The sequence below is a fragment of the Nelumbo nucifera genome, chromosome 4, assembly GCF_055504915.1.
Source record: "Nelumbo nucifera cultivar China Antique chromosome 4, China Antique-T2T, whole genome shotgun sequence".
NCBI classification, from domain to species: domain Eukaryota; kingdom Viridiplantae; phylum Streptophyta; class Magnoliopsida; order Proteales; family Nelumbonaceae; genus Nelumbo; species Nelumbo nucifera.
In genome coordinates this window covers 2,533,080-2,555,861 of record NC_142652.1, presented here as the reverse complement: position 1 = coordinate 2,555,861, position 22,782 = coordinate 2,533,080, and the positions used below count along the sequence as shown (strand labels likewise).

Below are 22,782 nucleotides of genomic sequence, written 5' to 3'. Positions count from 1 at the left end.
AGTCCAAGCTGATGGTTTGTTTGGAAATCGGAATGATAGCTGTGGACCTTACACAAATTGCATTAGTTACTTTGGTGGCCACTCCAGGCTTTTCAGACATGTGGTGATCAAAAATTAAAAAAAAAAAAAATCCACAATTCGGTGGAAGATTACAATCAGCTTTGCTTTTTAATAAGCAATTCAAATCCATTCAAAAGAATCATGGTAATTAACATATGGGCCTTTACGAAAAAGGAAAAACTTGTATGGGCCTCGGCCCATTGAATGTGACCATTTCAAAGTGAGTCTGGAATCTGGATGGTAGTAGGGTTAGCAGTCCCATCTAAAACAAAGGAAGAAGAGGCGTGTTTGGTATTATTATAATTGTAATATTGGTGTAATTAGGGTTTGTGAGCCTAATCAACAACGTAGGAAGGTGGTTGTGTTGGACTTATGTGCTTTTCTACGAATTCATAAGGTCTACAAAATCATTATTTTTTTAGGCAATATCTTAATAATCTAATCTTAATCTCGAAATGAGATCTGGATTTTCATGGGGTTTAGGTGGTAAGAGACAAAGTGGATAAGCGACACGTGTCAACCAAAAGTGACAGAGATGTTTTCTTTCTTTTCTTTTTGGTCTTTATCTGGTGTCTAGAATCTGAAGATTATTCAAAACAATCACAAAACACGCAACCTTGGTGTATCTATGATAACCATGGTAGGCCCCATCCTTAACAGGAGGGAGAACGCCCGTTCAGGGACGCCCTGAACTGTATTCTGGATGAAAACGCTAATTTTCTGGACTGTTGTGACTTGTTTAAGGTTGGTTGGTCACTGGGCTAGAATATCGCGTAGTAAGTACACACATGTTGGATAAATAGATTGACTTCGGGATTCCAGATTGGATTGATGAGGTGTTGTGTGTAGACTAATTTCTTTCCCTAAAAAAAAAAAAAAAAGGAAGAGAGACGAAAGAAAACCAACCTCTAACCCCTTCTTCTATTATTGCATCAAAATAACATATTTTTTCTGTTAATTTTTTATGTATCACATTGTTTTATTATACGATAGAAAATAGTTAGCTATTAGTGGGGACCCATATGATGAACAGGATTTATTAGGTTAAAAGTGAAATAATAAAAATATAAAAGAATAAACATTTTTTTATTTTAATTTCTTAAAAATCAATAGTTATTTATGTTTTTATAATTTATAACTATTTTTAATAATTTTTTATAATATAAAAAATAATAATTATTAATTTTAATTAAATTAAATCTAATTTTTAATAAATAATAATAGTTTAATTTCCAACAATTATTAAAAATTTATAATAAAGATACATAATTAATAAAAATAAATTTATAACAAAAATATATAATTGAATCATTGACAAAGAGATATAGACTACTATGGAAGGAATCTATCTTTCATGTGGCAATTTTTCTCTCTCTCTCATGCACACACAAGTTCATGTTAAATGTTACCAGTTAGATAGTCAACCATCAAAATATGAGGGGAAAAATGGAAGAAAAACATGGCCAGCCTGGTCTTGGGTGACAATTGAAGGATTGATGGCATATTCCATAAAAGGCCAAGGCCAATAGTGCAAAGACAGCAAGAGCAGCAGGGATAAAGAGGAAGTTATGGTTTATGGGCTAACTTCCAAATTTTCGAGAGAATAAAAACCAAGCAAGGATGAGGAGCGACTGTGCTCACCGGGTTAGGATATGCTATCCATAAATTATTTTCACATCTCTACATACAAGAGAGATTCAGCTACATATTGAGAATATTTACCTTTTAATTCATGGGAAGATGTTTTCAATACATACGATGGTATTGTTCTGTGAATAGAGATGTGAAAACAATTTATGGGTAATAGATCCAGAACCGTGCGTATGCGCAGCAAGGTGGCAAATGGCAAGCCGTGTAATGTAATAGAGAGGAGTGGACAACCAACCACCAGCACTAGGCAGAGGGATCTCCCATTTGGAAAATCTTGATGACCATGACAGACTCAAGCCTATGTGGGTGACCTGATGAGAATTGAAAACAACGTAACCTTCCAGTCTTTTGTATGCTTTCTCTTGGACGGTAAAATCTTTGACAAATTGGTCTATGAAAAAGTCTATGGAGGGGACTATTGCCATTAATTTATATATTCGTCTGCGACTAAAAGTGATAGCGCAAAGAGGTTGCGGGCCTCTTAAGCACAAAACTAAAGGACAAAAAGATGAAGAAAAGGGGGATTAGCATTTAGCCATCAATTAATCCCATTTCTAACATGTTTTTATTCTTGGAACTCTTGGTGTGCATAAGAGGCAAACCAGGCCGGCCATTGGGGTGGGCGAAGATAGTATTTCCTGTGAATTCTGAATTGAGAAAGCATCTTTGAGTCGGGCAGCACAGAGTTGGTGGACCCATATATGATCGCTGGGATGTGGGATCATAAATATCCCGGGCCAAGGTTCATCACCTTGACTTGCCTATGGATTGATTGGATCCGGGGTGGCCCGTGGCCGAATGGCTCATGGTTTTGCATGCACATTGGCCATTGTTGCACCCCTTATTAAAATTGGGAGAATGACGGTTTAGCCCAGGGTCAGAATTCTTACGCCCAAAGTAAGTTAGTTGGAGTAGGTGCCAACTTGGAATTAATGCCAATTTAAGGGCGGGCATGTGGAATTCAGATATCTGCAATGGGCATATCCATAATCCATACTTTTCCGATTAAAATTTGGGAAAATTCTCAATTAGTACCTTGTACTTTGGGCCTAATGTTATTATGATCCTTGAACTTTAAAATGTGACAATTTAGTACCCGAATTCTCAAAACATGTCAATCCAGTATCTACCATTAACTAGTTGTTAACCAGCCATTAAATAGCATTTAAAAAAAGACACAAATGCCCTTTGAGTATCAGATAATTTCTTTTATAAATCATCCAAATGTTGACAAAAAATTAACGGTCCCAAATCCTTACCTTTTCTATTCAAGAAAGTTGGGGTCATGTCTCAATAGGCATTCTGGTGACCCAAACTTTCTTGAATAGAAGAGGCAATGATTTGAGACTGTTATTTTTTTTATCAACGTTTGGATGATTTATAAAGAAAATTAGATGACACTCAAAGGGCATTTATGTCCTTTTCAAATACTATTTGATGGCTGGTTAACAACTAGTTAATGGTAGGTACTGGATTGATATGTTTTGAAAGTTTGTATACTGAATTGTTGCATTTTAAAGGTCGATGACCAAAATAATACTAGGCCCAAAGTACAGGGTACTAATTGGGAATTTTCCTTTAAAATTAAAGCCCTTTTACGGTTCACTCCATTTTAGAATTAGGAAATTATTTTCCCAAATGTATTTATTCCCAGCTCTCCCTATAAGCATCTCCCCTTGAGAATCTTCCCCCCTTGACACTAACCCAAACCGTACAATCCAATTATGAATTCTGAGGTGGAGTGGGTGGTAAAAACCCCTAAAACTTAATTGTATAAATGTTTTTAATCTATCAATGACCTGACCGGTTGAATTAGTATATGTTTGGCATTGATGTTGCAGATGCTGCTAATGTGTGGGTTGGAAAACAATGTTTTTTTCTATTTGGAAACATTGCTGCTAGGTAGTACGTTTCCTGGAGCAACAACAACATTTTTTGTTTAGTACCAGTACTCCATGTTTGTTTTCAGCACTGGTACCCATTATAGGAAGTCCATGTCATTGTCACATCACGTCCTCATTGGCAACAACGAGCTGCAATCTGAGAAAATGCCAAATTCGGCATTGCTTTAAACCACACTTTCTCGATTTCCAAGGCGTGACTTAGAACACCATTTTTTATAAAATAACAGTTACAAACAAATAGGCATTTCCTAAAATACAATTTTTTCTGACGTGGCACTGATGTATCACCATTATCTGGAGCAATGACATCAATGTCAAACAGACGCTTAGGAATTAGTCACAGTCCTAATTAGTGCCAATATCTGTATCACAAGCCTCTTAAACAGCCGGGTTTTAAAACACTTAGTTATATTATTAAAATTATTTAAAGTATAAATTTATTAAGAAGTTTACATGAACTCTCTCTCTCTCTTATTTTCTGCCAAACCAGCGTAAGTGGTTGTAAAATTAGGGCATCACAACTCTCTTATTTTCTGCCAAACCAGCATAAGTGGTTGTGAAACTAGGGCATCACAAAACACTGGTCAGGATGGCTGTTTTTGCAGTTCTGTGGTGTGCAACTGCAGGCCCGTCATATCTATACAACTTGCAGCTCGTGGGGCACTCGCTAGCAAATGGCAATGGGACCTCTCGCTTCATTCAAATGTTTGGAAAGATTGGACATTTGATTAGATTTGTGTCCTGTGAGTTCAAAAGTCAAACAGGTTCTGAGCAAGCATTGCATGTAATGCTGGAGCTCATGCAGCCACTCAAATCACACGAATCACCACCACCACACATCGCACATTAAAGCCTTCTACATAAGGAATAAAGCTTGTTGTGATCTTAGAACTTGCTTGTCACTTCACTGGGAGGATTCGTCATCCTGTAGTGCTACTAGTACTGCTTCAAGCCATTATCCCAATGGCCTCACTTATCGTTAATGGCCTTAGTTTGCTTCTTCTGTTGTCGCCTTTGGTTGCAGTCATAGCTTATGAGAAGCCCGTCAACTGCAGAAGTATCGAGTGTGCTCCATATGAGGTGATTCACCACCAAAACAACTTGGAAATAAGAAGTTACAGGAACTCCGTGTGGATGTCTACGCCACCCATCAACTCCAGCTCCTACAAGGAAGCTGTTGGTAGCGGCTTCAACACGTATGCGCTCTTCCCCCTCCCCACCCAATTCACATCTGCCCACAGCATACATATCTCCACCGTGTATTGAAAATATCTCCCGCTGACAACTTCAAAAGATATTTCCAATACATGCTGAGATGTGCATGTAGGGCGTTTATTGGACGCACACACCAAATCATTTTCTTATTTCTCTTGCCTGTGGATCATTCCTTGGGGTTGATTGGTTATTGGTGGGTCACTGTCTTCATAGGCTTTACTCATCATAAGCTGGTGTTTGGAATGGGGTAATATTTTTTTTTTAAATGGTATCACGTCCAAAATTCATTTTTCAAATAACACCTGATGTTTGGTTATGTGTTTTTTTTTTTAAATATTTTTTTAGATATACAATAATTTAAAATTATAAATATTTTCACCTATAACACTCATACCAATTAGTAAATTGGCATCAATTCCAATTTAACACCTACCTCCAATTCTACAGTGGAACTACGATTTCTGACTAAAAACCATTGAAAATGCTTGTAGGGCACAACATCAATGATACAAAGAAAAACTATTTTATTCCCCAAAATATAGCACCATTTTCTCAAAAATAAATGACATTAATTTCAAACACCACCACATATATACATCCTGTGCGGAGAATCCGCCTGACATGGAATGACTGGCACGGTGGCACCAATCCAACAAATCGGAGAGACCACAATCTACCCAAGTTACACGGTAAAAAAGATCCCGGTGATCCTTCACAAGACCCCACTAACTATATTCGCATCTGACGGCATGACATTGGTGTGATCGTTAGGAAGATAGAAAAGTAAAAAGAAAAAAGAAATTTGTCTGAAATAGCAATCTCACTTCCTAGAGTTGCTTTTTAGTAAAGACAAACAACAAATAGGGAGAGGTTTCAGGAACTAATCATTTGCCACAACATGATGTCCCAAGGAAAAGATAAAGTTGCGCTTTTAAGTTTTATGTGTGTCGATGACTGACAATTTCTTTTTTAGCAGGAAAAGTATAACCAACCGAGTCTCCCTAGTACAAACCACAATGGGACAATAGTAATACAAGTTATAGTTTAAATTCTCTAACCTCTATTAACCTGAGCTCATCTTCACTACCTAAAAAACTAAAGGGATTAAGGGAGAAAGATGGTTAAGCCCATGGTCAAAATTTTTAGGCCCAAACTACAGTTGGGTGAGTGTCAAGTTCGGAATTTTGATGTCAATTTACGGGTGGACATTAATATATAGAGTAAGGGTTTTTCACCTTTTAAATGTTTTATAGCTCAATCTACATTGGGCTTGTTCTGATACCTGTCTTTTCAGTTTATTTGCCTACATTCAAGGGATGAATCATGGAGGAACAAAAATCGATATGACGGCACCGGTACTAGTCGACATTTTCCCGTCAAAGGGACCTTTCTGTAACTCGACCTTCGTTGTCCACTTCTATGTGCCCCAGAAGTATCAGAAAAATCCTCCTCTCTCAGATCAGGTTCACCCAGTAAAGCTGCCTAAGCATCGTTATGCTGCCGTTCGTCGATTTGGAGGCTTCATGGACGACTCCAACATTCCTCTACAATTTGTATTCTTAAGGAAGAGCCTCAAGGGCACACCCTGGGAGTCTGCAATTTCCTCAAGACATGGTGGTGGTGGTGGTGAACCTCAGCCCTATAGCGTAGCAGGCTACAACTCGCCCTATGAATACGAAAACCGCGTTAACGAAGTGTTGTTATGGTTTGGCAAGTAGTAATTGGGCTTATTTTGTCAAGTGATATCCCCACCCATATTCATTAATCCTCCCGCTTTGAGTTTCCTATTCTTAGGCATAAGTCATAAGACTCGCAACCTTGTTTTCTTCTTCATTAATCATCCACTTTGTTATTTGGGTCCATCATCTTTTTAGGACCTCAGTGGCAGACAAATACTCAAATTCTATCGAGACCAAAAGTGGGTAACCGGCTGGTCCTTGAGCTCTCCCACCAAGAAGATACGAAATTGTTCTACCACTTTTAAAGAAAAAGCACAATTTGAGAAATTTCCTAAGCAGTTGGCACCGACTTTACTCCTAAATATTTCGTTGTATGATTGCTTTAAAACATAAATTGCACGTAGTTATTTTCTTTAGGGTATCAAGTATTAGTACTTTCACATTACAGGGGACTCGGAGTAAAAGGTGAGTGGGTGACTCGTGGAAATAGATCGAAATCTACCTAATTCAATAATTACATATTGGAGAGAATCTCTTATAAAACCTTAAAAAATCCTTCTCTGAAACCCCGAGTATGAAACAAAGAAAACTGGCATCGTTTTTTATTTTATTTTTTCTAGTAAAATAATCAAGGGAAAATTTTTGATTAGTATTATGTACTTTAGGTCTATTGTTATTTTAATCCCCAAACTTTAAAACGTGACAATTCAGTATCCAAACTTTTAAAATGTGTTAATTTAACACCTAACATTAACCAATTTGTTAATTAGTTAAGTGTTATCTAATTTTCTTGATCAACCATCCATGTGTTTATAAAAAATGAACAGTCCCATATCCTTGCCCCTTCTATTCAAAAAAAAATGTCACTAAAATGCCCACTGAAACGTGACCTCAACTTTCTTAAATAAAAGAGGCAAGGATTTATGACTGTTTATTTTTTGCCAACATTTGGATGATTAACAAAGAAAATTAGGTGATATGGCTTTTGTCTTTTCAAATGCAACTCAATGACTGATTAATGATAGGTACTGGATTGGCACATTTTAAAAGTTCAGATACTGGATTGTCATGATTTGAAGTCCGGGGACCAAAGTGGCACTAGACCCAAAGCATAGGGTACATTTTTCCTATAATCAACTAAAAATTGCACCACCCTAAGTTATAGAAAGCACTATCCTTGAGCTACAGGCCATTGCCATTAAAAACCTAGGGAGGCCCATGTTCTGATCAAGTGGATGATAAATAAGAAAGTTATAGTAGTGGGAGAAACATACTATGCAGAACTGACTCGGACTCATGCAAAGGGGTTGTATGATCGCAGTTGAGCTCTCACATCATAAATTTCCACATACTAGCATTTGCCTGAATAAAATACCAATTTTGCAATCAAATGCCCAACTGGCAGCAATTGATCTTCATGCAGGAGATATTCCCAAAGTGCGACTGGATGTTCATGCTTTCAGAGTGCTGGTGCAATCTTTTGCCTTGGGGAGATCTAATCCGAATGCAAAACTTTGAGCGCACAGCATCCAGCTGATCATTGCTAATATATTGCATACATGTATGTTAAATTTATGAGACGTGTACTTTCAGTCTGTTGGCAGAGTTTCTGCTTTCAGGAGATCCACTCTATTGAACCGGAGCATTCTTCAGTCTCCCAACTGGAGCATTCCTTTGTGTGTACAAGTGTTCATAAACATCTGATCCATGGATTTTATTTATACTTCACAGGGATCAAGTCGTTGGGGAAGAGGAATAGAAACTACTCCTCAACCTATGTTTTCTGGCTGGATTCAAGAGATTAGAAGAGAAATCGGGTCATGGACAATAAAAAAAACCTAAAGCAAATCCCAAAGCATTTTTGCAACATTCTACCTGACTCACATTGTCTAAATGCTTAAAAGTAATCCAGAAGCTGAGTTTAAAGGAAGACAGCACTCATGACAATCGATTCAGCCATAATGAGCATAATGAGCACAGAGAAAAACAAACATCCCCATGAGAAAAGGCGAAAAAGAAACTCAAACCGATATCCAAATCTACTCCCCTACACCTCTTCAATGGCAACAAGAAAAATTTTGCAAGGAAAATAATAGACCGGAGACCTAGGTTACATTTTTATGGATATAAACAGCAATAGTGTACATTTATTACCAACTTCCATTAAACATACTTTGCACAGTTCAATCGGGTGGGACCCCGTGGTCCATTGTACATTTCCCCCTTTAAAACATCATAATGATGATGATAATTTTAAGAATACTATACCTGTGCCTAGGGGGACCCCAGAGAAGGCATTACTTTTATCTCGGCATTTATTCCAGTACAGGATGATAAAGTAAATCACAATCAACCGTAGGTGAGCAGAAGGGCAGATGCTATTTCACTGTTCTAAGGATAGAATAAATACAACAAGAATTAACTTAAAAACAAAAACATGACTCCACCGTTTTGTTTATGTATATAAACTAATAAGAGAATGATGAATGTCCAAGGAAGTGAAGCACAATGGAACACCCAATAATTATATCTTTTACTATCATTACAAAATGCTGATAATACACTTATATTCGTATAAGTGTATTAAAAGGGGAAAAAATGGAGAATCCCAGACCCTCCACCCAAATACAAATACACAGTACTAGGTATTAAGATTACAAGAATTGACATGTGTCAAGTCATGGATCCTCATTATGCAAAAAAAAAACACATTGAAAATGCTGACCACAATAGCATGGGAAAGCATACAAGAATGAAAAAAAAAATCATAATTGATCACCTAGTAAAGACGTTTCCGACAGTCTACTGCACCACAATAGCATGGCATCTTTTTTATCTCACCATTTGCACCCATTACACTATCAAGGACATAACCATAGTCATATGTAAGCTCCTGCATAAAAAATGCAAACAATATTACTCCAAAATTCTGTCAATTTAATCCAAGAACTAAGCTAAGACAAATCTGAAAGAGGACATGAGCAGTTTTTTTATGTAGATAGGGCATGGGAATACAAAGTAATCACCTTAAACATTTATCCCATATATGTAAAGGCCTAATAGAATCATTTTACAATGATCCCAATTTGACGCTTGAGTACACATTTAAGATGATACATATTAATAAAAAACAACAGAAGATATAGAAAAGCAGTTCCATAAAATTTTCAAGATACCAAACGTTCAGGAATCAAACCAATGTTAGAAGTTCAAAACCTAGACATTTCAAGTTGTTATGAATACCTTCAGTCACTTTGAGAATTTTATTGGTGCACAGACAACATTTTTCTGTGAAAAAAATATAGTATTTGATGAACTTTTTCAAAAATTTATAAACTACAAGAAACTCTCCCCCCCTCCCCTGGCCTCTCTCTCTCTCTCTCTCTCTCAATGGTCTCTCTACCTTTCAATGTCAGCATGAGGAGCACTTATTCCAGATTTCTAGTTGGGGTAGAGATCCTTTTGGGGTTTCTGAATCATGTATGTAGGGTTATCAGTAGGCCCCGTTTGGCAACGTTCTGTGAGAGCGTTTCTCCTGTTCCCGGCATTCCCGCAGAACAGAAACGCGTTTGGCAAAAAAGAAAACAAGAGAAATGAGCCATTCCTGAGTGAGAACAGCACCCCATTCGCGAATAGGGTTAAATTGAAGATTTTGCTCAAATAAACCCAAGCCCTATTCAATCTCTTCTCTGTTAGGGTCCCAACATCTTTCTTCAATTCTTCCCACCACCACATATTACAGGGTGAGCATCATTCAACATTAAGTCAAGAGACCGGTGAGCAACGGTCTATGGTCTACCTTCCTCCAACGACTTTTCCAGCATCAGGTATTCCTTTTTTTTCATACCAATAGATCTGTTAGTTCATTTTATTGATTTTGGTGAACCCAAGAACTGTTAGTTCTCATTTTATTGATTTTGATTTTTCAGTGAACCCAAGTTCTGTTAGTTCATTTTATTAATTTTGTTTTTTTTGGTGAATCCAAGATCTGTAAGTTCTCATTTTATTGATTTTGTTTTTCTGCTCTTCATCCACAAAACTTGTCACCCGTTCCTTTCGTTGATATATTTGCTTCATGGTTATTTGTTTCATACTGTCCTGTAACCGAGATGAATCTGTTTGATGATAAGCAGAGGTAGTTTTCCTCTTTTGTTGATATGTTTAGAATTAAACGCTATAGCATCAATGGTGTGATGATAAGCAGGGGTTTTTGTATGGAATGTTGCAAGAGAGATGAATAATAAAAATTCTTTGTGGTATACAGAACTTCTGAGATTGGGATGGATGACTCAGACTCAGAGGAGTTAGAATGGATGTGAAGGATCTGTAAAAAGTTATAGTGAGCTGAATCTGGCACTGCCCATGAAACTGAACAGAGGAGAATACAAAACAAACAACAATAGACATTATAAGATATGTATTAGTTGATTTGAAATTTTTTGGAGTTACATACAGAAATCTGCTCTCAAGGAACAGATTGCCAAAGAACTTGATGGAGGATATTTCTAGCAGATACCAATAAAAAATTTAGAGTTTATTAAAAAACATGCCATTCAAGACTTATTTGTCTTACTTAGAAAGTATAATAAACAAAAAACTTACTTGTCTTACCTGCAAAGGGGGAATGTTGTCAGCAGCAAATAACATTACTCGAGCAAGTTTGATATCATGATGGGAACTCAAAACACACTGGACAAAGAGATTAGGCTCACAGCTGTGATTGATGAATCTGGCTACATTGCCAACAGAGGCTGCATCTATGCAGAACTCAGGCACATTTTCTAATTTCTTGTCATCTGTTCTATCCAGGTTAGTAGTTGTAGGTATAGATACATCTCTTAGTCGCCTCTATCAGACAAGAAATTGAAATTCCATCAGATAACTATAAATTGGTATGAACTTATCAAAAAACAATAAATTGGCATGCAAGGCATAACTAACACAAACAAATGAAATGGTTGTAGAAAAACAGAGTAAAAGAAGAAGCAATCATTTTATGTGCAAAAGGAATAGTATTTTTATTGGTTACATTTCAATAACATCTTTAATATCCCCATTATACACACACTAACACTATTATGGCAAATTGTACGCTCTTGAAAAAATCACAGTGACTGTCATTGGAATTCTTCCATGTTTTACATGTAAGGCAGGCCAAATTTCACAAGACTAGTTGCTAACAAAGCCAATAAATGGCTTCTAGAGTAACTTTATCTGAGATCCTTCCCCAAAGACTCCTCTGCTGTTGTAATGATGAAAACAATAGTCCGAGCATTTCCATTTTTGCAAAAAGAATAGTATGCTATAGAAATAATGTAACCCCAAGATGAAGAGCCGGGTGTATTTATTGGCATACTCCCTAGACCACTTCATCATCATATTTACATTTGGTCATCAATATAAAAAAATGATATATTAAAAAGCAGCAGCTTAATCAACCAAAAGAATATACAATCTGAGAGGTGTCAAGATGACACCTCAAGATAGCAACTCAAAAACTAATCTAGTGCAAACTGATCAACACTACAAGCTTGAATTTCAAGTACATTCCGGAAACTCTCCCCCAATTCTGCCCGATTAACTTCACCAAAAGCTAGGAGAACAACAATCCAATCAAACTAATTTTCCAACCAAAGCCACCAACACCTAAATGCTCTTTGATTTGTTTCCAAACAACCTTCTGTTCCTTTCATTCCAAATGACCAAACACACAGAAAATGGAATACAGCACTGGCCAACTAGAACAGTTCTTCTGTGGTTCTTGGCTTTCTGACCCCAAAGAGGAAAGAATAAAATTTCAAGATAAAGTTTGCAATCTTGCAAGAGAACAAATGACAGACCGGCTGCTCTTCCGCGCAGAAAAAATAACAGTAGCTCGCCAGATTGAAGCCCCTTCTCTTCAAATGATCTTAAATCAATATACTCATCCTGGAGATGAATAGCTCATCCTACCTTTCAGTGACCACCATGTCCTTCGCGAAAAGCCTTTAGTAATCACCCTCAGTGCACCTAGCAAGCAACAATTATTGTCAAGCCAATGCCTGGGCATTGGCTAGAGTTCCTGCCCACTCTCTCTCTTCCTACCCCCGCCCCACAGTTTTTCCAACCTAGTTTTGAACTTAATATTCGAATTATATTGCACTCAGTAGTTTGTATCATTATGTGTTTACCTTGATGCTTCATGGAAGATCATAGATTATTTGCAGCTGCTAAATGGAACTGTATGATTTAGTATGTCCTTTCATGCATGATTATAGACAACAGAGCTACAGGTTATTTTTTAATAGGTTTAGAGATGAAGCTAAGGAGAACAGGAAGGAACCTCAAATGCAAGAAAGAGCAGCCAAGGGCATCTCACTATTTGATGCTTCAAGTGTATGGAGTTGGGACATCATTCTAACAAATGTCCTAAGAGAAGGAATGAAGTGCAGACACATTTAACGAGCAGAAAAATGATATAGACAACACTGAGGAAGGAAAAGTGCCTGATACAACTAAAGCTAATGGACTAGAGGAAGAAAACATGGAAAGAAATGTTGAGGGTGAAGTTGTGCAACCAGGATAAGCTGTAGCCAATGATTGTTGAGGGTGGTCCTTGGCACAAAGGTTGGGTTACTCCCTTGCAACCAAGGTGGCCAAAGTTCAAATCTTGGGAACAGCCTCTCTGTATGTACAAGGGGTAAGGCTGCGTACATCTGTCCCTCCCCAGACCCCGCATTGGCAGGAGCCTAGTGCACTGGGTTGTTCATTATGGGGACAAGAATACAGGAGCCAATGACTCTATAATGCTCTCTTAGAGGGAACTTCAATTCTTCGTGTATTGTCTCAGGAGTTGTGACTGTCTTGCTGTTGGGGCTGTCACCTCTCGATATATGTCTTTAATCATAGTCGATAAACTCGAGACTATCTTACTGTTGGGGCTCTCAGGATATATGTCAGTACAATCAGGATAGACCCAATTATCCCGATAACTAATCAAGATGGATTTAGGTCTTTGGTTTTGTCTCAAGTCCCAGTTAACAATTGGCTTGGGACAAGTACAGGAAGTCCCGAACCAAAACCAACCCATTGACAGCCCTAAGTCAACCCCACAGGTGTGGGGTGCCTTGCAATCCCTATATTGTTCTGTGTCCATGCAAGAGACCAGCTTGATGCCATTGCTACTATAGCAAAGCATTTCCAGGAGGATTTCTACTTCAGGTTCAGTTCTGAAAATCTATACAAACCAAGTTGGCTTTTGTACATCTAGCTCTATATTTCCTTGCCTGTTGTTGTTATCTTGAAATACTGTTTATAACTTGCTTGCCTGCCCACATCAGTTACAGATTAGCTGACTAAGATGGTCTGTCCATGTTAAAAAAAAAAACAATAAATGAAACAGTGAGCACTTAGTCAAAGGGTATATACTCATTTTTGGAAAGATCTCCCACATCCAATCTCAGTAACAGTAGCATTACCTCCCTGCCATCGAGCCCTTTCATTGTTTGTAAGCAGTCAATCTCAAATATGTAATTGTTCTCTGAAACATTCTCTAATTCATCAGTTCTCATGAGTATTCCAGTGTATTCACACACAGGTGCCCCTGAAGGAATAGAATCCCAGGACCTAACAGCCCACCCTTTGTTTGGAGTGCGAAAGACCTGTTGAAAGACAACTAAATTAGAACTGCTATACATGGGAATCAGTATATTTGCAGTACCAGATTCAAGCTAATCCACGGTAATTATACCAACCTCCAAACGATACTTTAACCCACGCTGGGATGTTCGGTTGACACAACCAGGTCCACAGCCACATTTTCGTCCACATTCAAATACAACATCCTTAGCTTCAATTAATCTGAAAAATATTAAAGTGATATAAATACTTAGATGAAAAACATAAGCAAAGAAAAAGCTACAGCTCAAACAACCACACATACAAAATTTATGAACATAGTAAACAAGGCAGTAATAGTGCAAGCATTAGGAAGCTAACCACTTAATTCCAGAAGGTGGTTTAAAAACGGACTGTAATATTCATACAGTAAAAGAATAAACTCTGACTGAAACTAGTTAAAATATAACATATTATTGAATGTTCCCATCAAACAATCATGTTCTTGGCATGCTACCATTACCAGGGCACATCTTTCAGCAATTTACATATCAAATATTTCAGTTCTCACCTGCCACCATCACGACGCACATATGGAAAGTCAGAGCCATTAAGTCTTGCACAAGCACAGGTTTTGGGATCAACACAGGTTCCTCTGCAATTGCACCCAGAGACATCCATGGGGAGCTTTACACTTTCAGCAACTTGGATAGACTTCCGATATGTAAATCCTAGAGTTTTAGAAATTCATTAACCAGAGAGGCCTTCAGTTCTTTCATAAATAAAACAAGTTTTGTTAAAAGATGGCATCAAACAAGAAGAAAGGCCTTTAGTTCTTTCATGCATGCATGTATGTACATGCATCATGACTATAACAATCGGCTTTCTTCCATTATGTCCATTTCAGTCCAAAAAGAGATTGATTTCTTAGAGATATAAGAGAAAGAAGACAAAAAATATGAAACAATGTCATCAGTATGTCACTTTAAGACGAGGAGAAACAAAACATAAACCGAACAGAAATCAGAAGATATCTGAATATGGGAATGCTTTGTAAGTGCTCCCAGTAAATGGAGAGAGAGAGAGAGAGAGAGAGAGAGAGAGAGAAGTGCTCCCAGTAAATGGAAATGAAAGTAAAAAGTACATCCTTAGATGAATATGGGAATGCTTTGTAAGTTCCTATGAATAAATCATATTGGTCGTCTCTTCAGTAGAAACGAATGTTAGAACAAATGAACATAGTCAGGGAATATGGGATGCATTTTAGAACGTAACTGGCTGGTATAATAATACCTTAAAACCTGTTCTTGAAAAAAAAATCCATAATGATTACATTTAACCCAGAAATGCAATATATTAACTAGGAGCTAAAGACACAGCAATGACTAGTAATCCCCCTAACACTAACAAAATCCTTGTTAATAAATACTAAAATTAAGCAACACAATGCACAAATAATGAACATTGGGGACTCAAGAGGATAGAACTTGCCCATGGGAGCAATAGGTGGATCATCAACCAAATTAGTGGCTGGAATAGGAATGTCTTCTTCACCGCAACTTATGTCCTTGCACACCAACCTTAGCCAAGAAACCAGTTAAATAAATTCAATATTTGGAGTTCCATGCATGCGATAGGTAAGAGACTGACTTTATTTGCAATATCAATTATTTCATACCCACGTAAGTCTGCAAGACTCCTTGATGCATGAGATTTAATATAATGAACCTGTCTAAGGAACAGAAAAGAAAATGAGAAATGGTGCCCATAAAAAGAAGAGAAAATGCAATCTGTGATGAAGCAACTGGCAGGTAAAGAACAACCAAATTCAACCCGATATGGAAGGGCAAAGGATACAAGAAAACTTAACATAACACATTACATCTGACAAGAGCCAAAGGTAAAGGAAGCAAACTAGACACAATTTAACAAACAAAATTATTACAGTTAAAAAAATAATACTCAGTAAAAGCCGAAGGCCATCAAGAAAGTAATTTAGTTCTTCAAATGTTAGATGAGCTAACAAAACAGGGTGCTGAAAGAGAGCAGATGCTTTGGGGTCTACTCCACTTTTCTTGACTTTGTATTTGCTCTAAAATCATTAGTAAAACTTTCAACAGTTACTGATCAAAAAAAAAAATCTAGAATGTGAAAGAGGGACATAGGTGAAGGTATTATTGTGCAAGCCAGTAAAAAGATCAGTCGATTCCTGAACTACTCTTTGGGAGGTCAGTTCTCTCCTTACACATTTGGCATGTCCCTCTACAACAAATTTGACCATTCAATCTTGGCCTTCCAGTTCAGTGGAGTACACAGGTTTTTCAACACAGGACATGGTTCCCCACACAAACTGTTGGAGCCAGGAAAGGAGAAAATAATGTTCTTTTGGACGGGACCACCAATATAAACCATTAAAAAATAATTTGAGGGTCAATCACTCTATCAAGATGGTCGCCCACCTCCTATCACTCCCAACATTTATAAAAGTGTTTTACAAAACTTAGGGTTAGGGGTGCAACTCGGGACGGCTCGGGTTGGACTTTTGTCAAATCTTGAATGGGTGCAGCCTGGAGCCCAAGCCTGAAACAGTGTAACATGTTAACTCAGGCCAACCCAAGTTGCACCCTTAGCAAAACTTTGGTTTTGCCCTGGTTGGACCATTTGGAAAGAAAAGATTTGTCTATTTTAAATGAATTGAGAAAAGATAAAAATTATTTGGAACATGGCCCACTTCGCACCTCTTGGGGTATGTGGAGGGAGAGAAACAAAGGAACTTATACAGACGCATTGTAATTCCAGAATAATACTAACAAATATATGCTCTCTGATCTTGAAGTAGTTGATAGCACATCCAAAATGCAAAAACGTTGGTTGATTGTCATTTGGTGATGATTTCAACCACTTTAGATTTATTGCCGATGCTGTTTAATGATTGCTCTGTATTTTATACTTAATAAGAAGTGTTTCCATTTTCTGTTTTAGGTGAAACATCATCACCATTGACTATGATCTCCTTTTCCTATTTAACTTTTTACCAGTAACAGACGCATTGTAATTCCAGAATAATACCAACAAATATATGCTCTCTGATTTTGAAGTAGTTGATAGCACATCCAAAATGCAAAAACGTTGGTTGATTGTCATTTGGTGATGATTTCTACCACTTTAGATTTAGTTGCCGATGCTGTTTAATGATTGCTCTGTATTTTATACTTAATAAGAAGTGTTTCCATTTTCTGTTTTAGGTGAAACATCATCACCATTGACTACGATCTCCTTTTCCTATTTAATTTTTTACCAGTAACAGACCAAGGTATTCATTCTTTTCAGTAACAACTCAAAGCATTATTATATTAAAGAATGATTTATACAATAGAAATGTGTCAAAACACCCCAACCTATGTGCTAGAAAAAGCTACTCTCCCCTTTCAAAGAGATCAAGTTACTTGTAAATCAAATAAAGAATAAAGGAGCAAAACTGATCCAAAAAAGAATAAAGGAATACAATACCAAAATAAAATCATAGTGCACAAACAACCCCAAAGGTAATATCCAGGCTAGCCATAATGCTACCTGCTCCATATAATAAAACAAGCCTACCAATTACATTTTTAATCTCTACCCCAGTTGATAAGACCCCAGTACATTTCAGTTCTATGCAGACAACCCCATCCAAAGAATCGGTTGTTTGGCTTACTGATCTTTGGATCCACCTGAATGTTGTACTCATGCATCTTACAAAGATATAGCATCCCAGATAATATGTATAGACAAGGTCCTGGACTATCCATTTTAATAGTTTAGTCTCTTAATAGATCCCAAGTATACACTAGAGCACCAACAGGCAGAAGCAGCTTCTGAATACCCAAGGAGAACATACACAAAGAAAAAAGTATAAGAGAGAGCATAATTGAAAACCAATACAATAACATATAGTCAGATGTACAAAACCTGGTTAGTAGTCAACACTGGTTGCCCTTCAAGCCGCCTTAGGCGATACTTGAAAACAGTGAATCCAGAAACACCTTTCTCAGCCCAATATTGAACGACCTACGTAAGTGCATATATAGAGCAGAATTGATTTAGAAAATACCAAAAATGTATGCATGACAGAAATCTAAGAAAACATTACAAAGTTAAAGTGCACAGCTGCAGAAACAAGAAAATCCCTCTACAGTATTCTTCAGGGTATGCCAGACAATATTGCAATTGCTCTTGGTATCCTGTTGATTTACCATTTTCTTTGGCTTGTCTTAAATCTTTTTCACCTCTTCTGGTTTAGTTGTTAACAAGATTGATGGGATATATAAATAAAAGAAGAGCGAAATTAAGTATACACCACTAGATTAACAAAAAAGGCATTTTCACAAATTTTCACAAAAAATTCCCTCATGAACGAAACTGCCAAAACTCTGAAAACTAAGGTTTTATGACAAACTATCAAAAGTGCTCTTAAAGGTAGGGGTGGCAACAAACTGAGCTTTTCACAAGCTGCTCGAGCTCAGCTCGGCTCGATTTCAACTAAGATCGAGCTCGAGCCCAATTCATTGGCTCGATTATTAAACAAGCCAAGCTCGAGCCTACTAGAGCTCGACTCGTGAGCTGGTTCGAATATATATATATATATTTGATACTTAATATATATAATAAAATTATAGAAAATAATATATATAATAAAAATATTATAATTATTAATTATTATAATTCTTAATTTTTTAAATATCAAATAAAAATATTTTTATATATAATTTTTTATTTTTATAAAAGATTTTTCTCAAAATCCAGCTCGAGCTCGAGCCTTGTAGAACAGTCTTGAGCCGAGCTCAAGCCTGGTAGTATTCGGCTCGGCTCGGCTCGAATCCACCCCTACTTGAAGGAATATATATAGAGAGAGTTAGAGACCCAAAATATGCAGCTTGTCAAATTTGGTAGGGATTAGAGTAGATATTGCACAAAAAGACAAATTTTACCAAAAAAGAAAACTTCAGGTTCTAAGTAAATTGAAGAACATACATGGATAAATTAAAAAAAAAAGGTAATAATTCCTCTTGAAACACAAACCTGATCAATATGAGGAGCTTTCCTCATGCTCCCAACAAAAAGAAAAGCCATGTAGAATTGTGGATAACAACAATGACAAAACAATTTTGATCAAAAAAAACAATGACAAAACAAAAAGAAAAATCAAGAGGAATATTATCCCGGTACCCTTGTCTGCAACCTTCACACAACAACATTACTCAGTGTTTGAAAACTGAGGAGATACCGGGCCGGATGGCCCTTAGTTGAAAGAGATTTTATTTATTAATTTAAAAACAGATTACAAGTGCTTTAGCTACTCTGCAGTCCAGAGTACGACAATAAACAATTTGTCCCAGATTACAACGATAATCATATCTCTATTTTGCTACAACCAGCTACAGTTTTGCTAGAGTATCTGCCAATCCATTTGCTGTCCTTTCAACCCACCCAAATTTAGAGTTAAAACTCTTTGCAAGAAGACCAATCTCCCTGAATGTGAATCTATATTTCCATTGTGCTGAGTTTACTTGCTTAGCACAAGAGATGGCAAATAGTGAGCCTCCTTCTACTTCCAGCTCTCTAGCTTCTAACTGTACTGATAATTTCAAGCTTTGTAAGAGGGCCATTATTTCTGCCTGAACTGAATCTCCATACCCAATTGGTCCAGAGAACAAAGCCACAACTTCTACATGATGATTTCTAAAGACTCCCCTTATACCTGCCCTCCCTGGGTTACCAAAAGAACTACCATTAAGGTTCATCCTCAATTCACTTGGCTCTAGAGGTTTCCAATCCATCTTCATAATTTATTTATGCATATCCATTTGTGACACTTCCTTCCATTTCTTTATTATTTCCTTTGTCGAGACAGTATTGAATATTTCAACAGTTTTTTTTGATAAATGATAGCATTTTATTAATAAAGAGGGATTACATCAAGATTTAGAAGACAAACTATCCCAATAGAGACGCGAGGTGCAACCCCATTCTACAATGACCCAAATTACAACTGAGCCAAGAACAGTTCAGACTAAAACACCCCCATCTTCGCAAAATAATCAGCCATTCCATTTTCAGACCGCCTTTCCAATTTCACAAGAACTGTCATGTCTCTAACTAGCCACTTGAACTTTTTCATAGATTCGTTGTACTTCCTACTCACTGTTTCTGGTTCCTTCAGTCACCCTATTATCAATTTAGAGTCACCTTCAATGAGTCTATCACAATTTAGCTGTCTCAAAAGCTGTACTCCTTGCAAGACTGCTTGGAACTCAGCAAAAACTGAATCCCCCATTCCAACCGGGCCTGAGAATACAGCAACAATGAGACCTTCATTATTCCTAAAGACCCCTCCTACACCAGCTGAACCTGGGTTCCCTAGGCTGCTGCCATCAAAGTTCAACTTAATAAAGCCTCCATCAGGAGGTTCCCGAGCTACCACCGGTCTCTTCCTTGCAGTAGAACTTCTAGCTACAGCTCCCCAGATTTCCACATGAAATCTGAGAACAAGTTTGAGGCTTTAACCCAATGTATAGATCTATTAAAAATGCACTCCCAAACTGCCTCCATACTCCTTTCTGTCACTAAAGACTCTACCATTTCTCTCCTCCCACTCCGTCCATATAACAGCAGCCCTAAGGCATCTCCACATGACTTTACCACTCTTCTTTCGCCAACTGAAGATCGTGGAGTCAAAGAGATTTCCAATCAGCAGAGGCACAAACCACCTATGACCAAAAAAATCAAAAACCTTTCCCCAGAGGCCTACAACAAAAGGGCAAGAAATTAGAAAGTGGTAACAGCTTTCACCACAAGCTTTGCAAAGGATACACCAGTTTGGGGAAAGGCACAGGGTAGGTCTTCTTTATTGTAAGGTGTCCACAGTGTTTATTTTCCAAGAAAAACTTCCCAACAGAAAGCCCCAACCTAGGGAGGGAGAGGTTTGGACCAGAATTCTTTAAACGGACAAGGGGAGTGAATCGGGGATGAACACAAGCAAGAGAAGAAAGAAGCACAGGAAAACAAACCCCTAGGATGTGGAGTCCAAATACAAACCCCTACCTCCCACCTGACCGAGTGGACTTCATCAAAGTAATTCTGCCTCGCAACGAAATATAATTTCTCTTCCAAGCTGCCAATCTCTTGGTACACCTCTCCACAACTGGTTCCAAAACCTAGATTCTCTTGGATTATCCCCTGAAGGCAAGCCAAAATACTTCAAAGGCCAGCTTTCCAATAGCACAACCTAGGGACTCTACTACTATAATCACTTCTTCCTGCCTCAAATTTACCCCTACCACACACCTCTTCTCAAATTTGATCTTTAGCTTGGAAATATGTTCAAACAACTTAATCACCTCCTTCAAGTGCCTTGCTTTCCTAGGATCTCCATCCACACAGAAAATGATTGTATCATCCGCAAATTGTAAGTGAGTCACTACCGTATTACTCCTACCCACTCTCCAAACTCTAAAAAATCGAACTTGTCTGCCCTTTGGAGAATTCTGCTAAAGACATCCGCAATGAGAGTAAAAAGAAAAGGGGAGAGGGGGTCCCCTTGTAGCTGGAAAAAACTCCCTTACTACACCATTCACTAGCACCAAATAATGACAAGTTTTCAGGCACCCTACAATCCAACTGCACCATCTTTCCCCAAACCATAGCACTTCAAGACTTCCAAAAAGAATACTCAATCCACCATATCATAAGCCTTCTCCAAATCTAACTTACACACAAAGCCTCCCTTCCCCCTTCTCTTAAAATCCTCAAACATTGCCAACAAATCATATTTGGTTATCTCCCAACAGTATATCCATCAAGAAAGCGGCCCTCCTAATTTCTTCCCGTTCAAAGTCTCTTTCCAATTGATTTGCCACTCTTAGATCCAGCCTAGGCCAATCCAACCCTTCCACCATGACTCCTCCCTCACCCACCTTTTTATAGACTTCCTTAAAGTGATCAACAAAACATGTTGCAATTTCCTCTAGGTCCCTTGAGATTTCACCATTTACTTCCAATCTATCTATAAAATTTTTCCTTCTATTACCATTGGCTATTGCATTTTTTTATCAGAAACGATAACTTTCATTAGAGATAAATTAACCTGAACTACAGAATTCAACTCTTATTAGAAAAGGTTGATCCAATAAAACATCAAACATTACAGCACTACCCAATAAAAACTCTCCCTTACAGTCCCTTGTTTTGCTAGGGCGTCAGCAAAACCATTTGTTGATCTCCTTACCCACTTGAACCAAGCACCCACCTCCCTTGTTATGCTAAGAATTTCCCTTACCAGCTGTCTATATTGCCAAATTCCCAGCTGCCCTGATTGCATCCACCCAATTACCAACCTGGAGTCTCCCTCTATCTCAATCTGCTATAGCCCCAATTGTTTGGCCAGTTTTACACCTTGATGTAGTGCCAAGATTTCCACACTTAAGGAATCTCCAACTCCTATTGGACCTGAAAACAAAGCCATTATCTTGCCTTCATTATCTCTGAACACACCTCCTATACCAGATGGACCTAGATTACCTATAGAACTTCCATCAAAGTTCAGTTTCACCCTTTGTTGTGCCGGTGGGGACCAAACTTCCTGTATCATAGCTTTGGAAGTAGTAGTAGATGCCACAATACCCCAACTTCTATAAATG

General features: G+C 37.7%; 2 protein-coding genes across 9 annotated transcripts in view; one reads left to right on the top strand and one right to left on the bottom strand.

Annotated features, from left to right (window-relative positions):
• Positions 1-4,497: 4,497 nt before the first annotated feature.
• On the top strand, positions 4,498-6,946 carry LOC104591862 (uncharacterized). Its single transcript, XM_010250932.3, has 2 exons — positions 4,498-4,810; positions 6,124-6,946. Exons 1-2 carry the CDS (start codon positions 4,578-4,580, stop codon positions 6,545-6,547), a joined length of 657 nt encoding a protein of 218 aa, XP_010249234.1. The 5' UTR covers positions 4,498-4,577; the 3' UTR covers positions 6,548-6,946.
• A 788-nt stretch (positions 6,947-7,734) lies between these two features.
• Positions 7,735-22,782, bottom strand: part of SUVH4 (histone-lysine N-methyltransferase, H3 lysine-9 specific SUVH4-like protein) — a 50,687-nt gene continuing 35,639 nt past the window's right edge. For 2 of the 8 annotated variants that reach the window (XM_010250936.3, XM_088904033.1), the window contains exons 9-16: positions 18,056-18,154; positions 15,783-15,832; positions 15,596-15,684; positions 14,676-14,835; positions 14,242-14,347; positions 13,966-14,148; positions 11,111-11,356; positions 9,008-9,401 (exon numbers count right to left, since the gene is read on the bottom strand). In XM_010250936.3, the coding sequence (XP_010249238.2) occupies positions 9,288-9,401; positions 11,111-11,356; positions 13,966-14,148; positions 14,242-14,347; positions 14,676-14,835; positions 15,596-15,684; positions 15,783-15,832; positions 18,056-18,154 (1,047 nt within the window). In that variant the 3' untranslated portion in view covers positions 9,008-9,287. Of the gene's footprint in view, positions 8,296-9,007; positions 9,402-11,110; positions 11,357-13,915; positions 14,149-14,241; positions 14,348-14,675; positions 14,836-15,595; positions 15,685-15,782; positions 15,833-18,055; positions 18,155-22,782 lie in introns of those variants that run through there. The other 6 variants (XM_010250934.3, XM_088904029.1, XM_088904030.1 and 3 more) reach the window with 6 other exon arrangements.